The 6,958-nt window shown below is 43.3% G+C and overlaps 1 protein-coding gene across 2 annotated transcripts in view; it reads right to left on the reverse strand.

Annotated features, from left to right (window-relative positions):
- The window catches only part of Dhdds (dehydrodolichyl diphosphate synthase), a 33,316-nt gene that overhangs the window by 17,500 nt on the left and 8,858 nt on the right, over nt 1–6,958 (reverse strand). For both annotated transcript variants that reach the window (XM_013035542.1, XM_013035534.1), the window contains exons 4-6: nt 6,575–6,717; nt 3,671–3,787; nt 2,252–2,353 (exon numbers count right to left, since the gene is read on the reverse strand). In XM_013035542.1, coding sequence (XP_012890996.1) covers nt 2,252–2,353; nt 3,671–3,787; nt 6,575–6,717 — 362 coding nt within the window. The remainder of the gene's footprint in view (nt 1–2,251; nt 2,354–3,670; nt 3,788–6,574; nt 6,718–6,958) is intronic.

A 6,958-nucleotide genomic window follows, 5' to 3' on the forward strand; every position in this document is an offset into this window, starting at 1 on the left:
CACGGACTTTCTTGTCCGGGCTGGCTTTGAACCGCAATCCTCAGATCTCAGCCTCCTGAGTAGCTAGGATTACAGGTGTGAGCCACTGGCGCCGGCTTAAGCTTAATTCTTAATTTAATTTCCAGTCAATCAAATTATACCTGAGGAAGGAATCAGGAAAATTCATCAGTTCCAAGATCTCATATAATAGAGATAGAGGGCAAAAATTCTGGCATCAGACAGCTTACGATTTGAGTACTGACTAGCTGAGTGACTGACTTTACGTGAGTTATTTCAGTGTTCTCAGTTTTCTCATCTGTAAACTGCACAAAATACATACATAAGATGATAACTTATAAAACATAGAACACATTGCCTGAACTGTATTTTGTTACTCCGCTTTACTATTTTTATTTTACTATTTTTATTATTATACTAATATTATAACCAAAGGTTACACTAATAACATGAAAAAGACCAAATAGACAAATGGCTTGGAAAGTCCTTACCAACTCTAAAAAGTAGGACATTACTGTTACTAATGATTCAGTTTTCTTTTTTGGAGGTGTGTTTTTTTTATTTGTTTTTTTTGCCGGTTATGGGGCCTGAACTCGGGGCCTGAGTGCTGTCCCTCAGCTCTTCAGCTCTAAGGCTAGCACTCTACCACTTGAGCCACAGCGCCACTTCCAGCTTTTTCTGCTTATGTGGTACTGAAGAATCGAACCCAGGGCCTCATGCATGCAAGGCAAGCACTCTACCACTGAGCCAACTTCCCAGCCCGGAGTTGTGTTTTATGAGTGCTGGTCAGGGTCTTGATGCTGTCTCTGAGCTTCTTTTGCTCAAGGCTAGCTAGTATTCTACCACTTGAGCCGCAGCATCACTTCCAGCTTTTTATTGAGTAGTTAATTAGGGTTAAGAGTCTCATGGACTAGCTGGGCACTGGTGGCTCACGCCTGTAATCCTAGCTACTTAGGAGCCTGGGATGTAAGGATGGTGGTTCAAAACCATCCCAGGCAGGAGTCTATCAAACTCTTTTTTTTTTTTTGATCAGTCTTGAGGCCTGAACTCTGGGCCTGGGCGTTGTCCCTCAGCTCTTCAGCTCAAGGCTAGCGCTCTAACCACTTGAGCCACAGTGCCACTTCTGCTATCAAACTCTTTATTTCCAATTAACCACCCAAAAAATTGAAGTGGAGCTGTGGCTCAGAGTGGTAGAATACTAGCCTTGAGCAAAAATTCAGGGATAGCTGGGCAACTGGTGGCTCATGTCTGTAATGCTAACTACTCAGGAGGCTGAGATCTGAGGATCTTAATTCAACGCCAGCCTGGGCAGGAATGTCCATGAAACTCTTATCTCCAAGTAATCACCAGAAAACTGATGTGGTGCTGTGGCTCAAGTGGTAGAATGCTCAACTTGAGCTGAAGAACTCAGGGACAGCACCCAGGCACAGAGTTTAAGCCCCATGATGATAAAAAATTAATTTTTAAAATATAATAAATTAATTTAAAAAATTCAGGGACAGGAGCTAGGCCCTTAGTTCAAGTCCCACAAATGGCCAAAAAAAAAAACAAAAAAAACCCAGAAACAAAAAAACCCAAAATGAGTCTCATTCATGGACTTTCTTGCTCAAGCTGGCTTTGAACTTCAATCCTCAGATCTCAGCCGGAGTAACTAGTATTACAGATGTGAGCCACCAGTGCCCTATTTGGAAAATTTTGTGTGAAAGTATAATGTGAGAAACCTAAAAGTCTCCACAGAGGGGCTGAGAAGGAAGCTCAGTGGTAGAGTGATTGCCTTGCATGCATGAGACCTTGGGTTCGATTCCTCAGAACCACATAAGCAGAAAAACCCGGAAGTGGCACTATGGCTCAAGTGGAAGAGTACTAGCCTTGAGCTGAAGAGCTGAGGGACAGCGCCCAGGCCCAGAGTTCAGGCCCCAGGACTGACCAAAAAAAAAAAATTAAAAAGACTCCATAGGGTATATTCCTGAAAAATCATTCTTGCAAAAGATAAGGAGGGTATAATTTCTCATTGATGGGATGGCCTTGACTCATGCTCTGCTGTTCTTAGGAGTTTCTTGGTGTATGATAAAACTCAGAGAAAACCTGAAGCAGCTATAATAAACTGAATTTGAGCTCTATGTTTGTAGTCTCTCTTAGATCTTGCCATGTGTACCAATTTAGCCTCTGGCTCTGGACCTGGTACAGAAGAAGTATTCATATTTGGTGCACATCTGTTTCCCTAGTACTTGCCATGAGAAACAACCGAGCATACCTGGGATCCAGCAGCCCTTGCTCTACTCCCCAGGCCATCTCTCTCACAGCATTGGTGATCTCATGACGGGATGTGTAGGCAAAGCAGACGTTGAGGAAACACCTGAGGAAAGAGAATAAGCTGATTTAGCAAGATTAGAGCACCCCTTCCCTGCAAGGACAACCCCATGCCTCCCATAACGACCCCCCCCCCAGTCTAGTGTTAACTGATCAGTTCTGAAAGGTGAGATTGTGATACTTTTTGTGTATGTGTGATTTCTAAGAGTTCTCAGAATAAACAAGCTATCAGGGTTGTTTTTGGTTTGTTTGTTTTGCTGCCAGTTCTGGGGTCAGAATTCAGGGCCTGGGTACAGTCCCTATGCTTTTTCACTCAAAGCTAGTACTCTACCACTTGAGCCACAGCTCTACTTTCAGCTTTTTGGTAATTAATTGTAGATAAGATTCTCACAGGCTTTTCTGCCGGGGCTGACTTTGAACTGTAATCCTCAGATCCCAGCTTCTTGATTAATTAGGATTACAGGCATCAGCCAATGGCACCTGGGGCTTATGCTGTTTGTTTTCTAAGACAAAAACTAAATGTCCTTTACTACCTTCATAATGGACAGCCAGTAGGGCTGAGAATGTGACTTAGTGATAGAGTGCTTGCCTAGCATGAATGAAGCCCTGGGTTCAATTCTTCAGTACTACATAAGCAGAAAAAGCCAGAAGTGGTATTATGGCTCAAGTGGCAGAGTGCTAGCCTTGAGCAAAAGATGCTCAGGGACAGTGCCCAGGCCCCAAGCCCCAGGTCTGGCAAAAGTTCTGAGTTTGGCCCTGAGTTCAAGCTATAGTACCAGCACACCCCTCCAAAAAAAAAAAAGAGAGATATTAAAATGATTTCTTGAGGGCTGGGAAGGTGGCTCAGTGGTAGAGCACTTGCCTTGCATGCCAGAGGCCCTGGATTCGATTCCTCAGCACCACATAAGCAAAAAAAAAAAAAAAAGCCAGAAGTGGTGTTGTGGCTCAAGTGGTAGAGCACTAGCCTTGAGCTGAAAAAAAAAAAAGATTTCTTGAAGCATCTGCCTTTAGAAACAAGGCTTAGGACTGCTGCATTTCCACCCCAACTTGTCAAGTTAGAAAAAAAAATGCGACTACCATCATCAAACACACACACACACACACACACAAACACACACACACACACACACACATTTGGGGTAAGATGAAAAGTATGTCTACATGTGAGTATAATCACATATGACATGGTATTACAGTAGCATTTCAGAGAGAAGGAATAAGTTTTTGTCTCTAAACATCCACAACCACTCCCTCTATACCCCACATATGGAATACACACCAAGAAGTGCCCCAGATATCTCTTTAAAACCAGAAAAGAGCCAAAGATTGAGACAGGTTCTTGAGGGGAAATCTGAAAACTTACTTGTTATAGTTCTTTGTGGCCTGTACAGCTTGTGCAATCTGCTCCTGGAGGTCTAAAGGCAACAAATGCAGATCTCCCAGGACCCGGATACATACCCCATGCTTCTCCAGCTTCTCTCTGATTGGGAAAAACGAGGCAGATTGAGACAGACTACCTACTGCTAAGGTAGGAAGTTACTTTCAGCTTCTGACAGAAGTTCACTAGAGCACTGAGGCTCAGACAGGACAGTCAGAGAGAGACTATGTGGGACACAGTTATCAGGCACTATGTCTGGACTGATTCCATGTCTGGCTGCATGGAGAAGCCAAACTCTTAAGCACTTAATTGCATCTCCTCAGGTGTCCTTGTTGGCAAGCTGCATTTTACTTTGTGATACGTCTGTCTCATTTTGACAACTGAGTACATTGTTTTAGAGTAGGATCTATATAACTGGCTATTTTAGTTACTCTCTGGTAAAAGGAAGGTAACAGTGTTGGCTAATGTTAATTATATATTTGCTAGTCTACCAATACATTCCATCATTACACCATCTTTGCAGCGCGCACCAAAATTAGTGCCCATATACAGATAAGGAATGTGAGGCACAGGGAGAGGTTAATTTGTTCAGACAGCAAGTGAATGGACATCCTGAACCTGAACCCGGACAATCTGGGTTCAGAGCTTGTCCCCTTAATCCTAATAGCACCTCTGCACAGTAACTGTATACAGTGAGTATGAATTCACTGTTAACTACCAGCTTCTCTCTCTTGGGAATGCTATGCGGAAAACTAAGTGCTTTGTGGTTGGGAAGTGGGAGATTAATACTGTGAGGTGTGAGTCTCCCACAGGTTGTTCTGAAGACTGTTGAGCCAGAGGCTCATGGCTATATCTATTTATTTTATTTTTATTTTTTTGGTCGGCCGTGGGGCTTGAACTCTGGGCCTGGGCGCTGTCCCTCAGCTCTTCAGCTCAAGGCGAGCGCTCTACCACTTGCTCATGGCTATATCTAGAGCCTGTCAACCCCACTCAATCTTTAACTTAATATATTAGTTCATAGTTTGTGAAGCAAACTCTAATCACTTAATTTTGAAAATTTGTTGGCATTACTGAGGACAAATGTATAGTCAAATCAAGACAACAGAGATGGGATGTAGCTCAGTGGCAAAGTGTTTGCCTAGTAAGTGCAATGTTCTGGGTTTGAGTCCCTAGTACCAAAAAAGAAAAGACAAAAAAAAGAAAAGAAAAGAAAGTAGTTAAAAAAAAAATCAAGCCTGGCACTGGTGGCTCAAGCCTATAATCCTAGCTACTCAAGAGGCAGAGATCAAGGATCAAAGCCAGGCCAAATATGAAAAAAGATTTTGAGACTCATCTTCAATTCACCACCAGAATACTGGAAGTGGAGCTGTGGCTCAAAATGGTAGAGTCCTAGCCTTGAACAGAAAAGCTCAAAGATACCATCTAGGCCCTATCCAAACAAACAAAGACAAAATTTGAACAAGAATAATAGATCTAAGTCCTAGAACCTTTACTTACTAGGTGATCCTGCATAAAGACAGCTTCTTCAGCTGGATACTGAGGGTTTATGTCTGTAATCCTGGCAACTTGGAAGAAATTTGGGGAGGATTGCCCTTTGAGATCAACCAGGCAGAAAAGTTTGTGAGACCGCTTTCTCAAACAAGAGTTAGTCACAGTCACACATACTTTTCATTCCAGCCTTGATGGGGAGCCTAAAATAGATGGATCATAGCCTAGCCATGTGCCAGGAGAGAAGGCAACACCTATCTGAAAAATAAGCAGTGCAAAAGATGGCTAGAGGTGTGGATCAGCAATAGAGCACCTGTCTAAGAAGCGTAAGACCCTGAATTCGAACCCCAGTACTGAAAGAAAGAGAAAAAAAAGAAGGGACTGCTCCTCAGAGATCATCCTCTACCCACCCCTTCATGCCCCATATCTGTAAGCTGGGGGTGACAACTGTCCCTGCCAAACTATGACTATGGACAAGAGTAGGTAGTGAGAGGCTTGTTCTCAGAAGCAGATGCAGGACTCCATTGAGCTCTGTAGAGAACAAACTGTGAAATCCCTGGAGATGCCTGGGGACTGGCACCAACCCCGCTCTACTACCAGCTCAATGTGGCCACAGGCAAGGCCTTCTATTCTCTTTACTAGAGTGTAATTTCCCAACCAGTGAAATTAAACTAGGTCAGTGTTTTCAGACTTTCTTTTGGTCTAAGAATTCTTCTTAAACTCAATCCCATACAAAAGACCATGACATAAAATAGAAAAAAGAAAAAAAGAAAGAAAAAAAAGAAAGACATGAACACATATCACACATCACCCTCTATGAGGGATTTTTTTCCAATGCGTACTCCTGGAACTCTGAGGTCCTGGCCAGGATTGTTTTCTTTCTTTCTTTCTTTTTTGGGTCCAGTCTTGGGGCCTGAACTCTGGGCCTGGGGCGCTGTCCCTCAGCTCTTCAGCTCAAGGCTAGTGCTCTACCACTTGAGCCACAGCGCCACTGAGGTCTCATGCATCATGCCAAATCAAAGACACTGTGCAGGGCGAGTATAGTATTTTGTTTTGTTTTTTTTTGGCGGTCGTGGGGCTTGAACTCTGGGCCTGGGCGCTGTCCTTCAGCTCTTCAGCTCAAGGCGAGTGCTCTACCACTTGAGCTACAGCGCCACTTCCAGTTTTCTGGTGGTTTATTGGAGATAGGAGTATTACGGTCTCTCCTGCCCGGGCTGGCTTTGAACCCCAATATCCTCAAATAAGTATCATCTCAAAAAAAAAAAAAAGCAAAATTAGATTGCATGTTTTTGATGTGTGCCACCAGGGAGATCTAAAATTAAGGGGAATTAAGAGTCTCTGTGAGGGCTGAGGAAAGGCTGGAGGGGTGACCATACATCCTCCCCTCAGATAAAATCTTACTGTTCTTCCATCAAGCTGGTGAACTTCTGCCGAGCCAGATCCAGTAGGCCATCAACCTCATTCTTGGAACGTTTGAAGTTTTCAATGCTGAATGCATAGACTGTCACCTCTAGGATGCCCAAATTTAAACACCAGCGCAAAGTCTAAGAAAGGAAAAAACAAATAGCTGGAATATACATAGATTGGGAAGAAAGTAAGAGAGGCTTCTGCACTGACCAGAGTGGGAGAGGGACTTTTATCTTCCAGTCTGTGAGACTTTTTTTTTTTTTTTTGTGGGGGGGATGTGTGTGTGGAGGTGTGGTTGTGGGGCTTGAATTCAGGGCCTGGCACTATCTCTGAGTTCTTTCACTCAAGGCTAGTATTCCACTACTTTTTTTTTTTTTT

Source organism: Dipodomys ordii, unplaced genomic scaffold (genome assembly GCF_000151885.1).
Source record: "Dipodomys ordii isolate 6190 unplaced genomic scaffold, Dord_2.0 Scaffold6, whole genome shotgun sequence".
Classification (NCBI taxonomy): Eukaryota; Metazoa; Chordata; class Mammalia; order Rodentia; family Heteromyidae; genus Dipodomys; species Dipodomys ordii.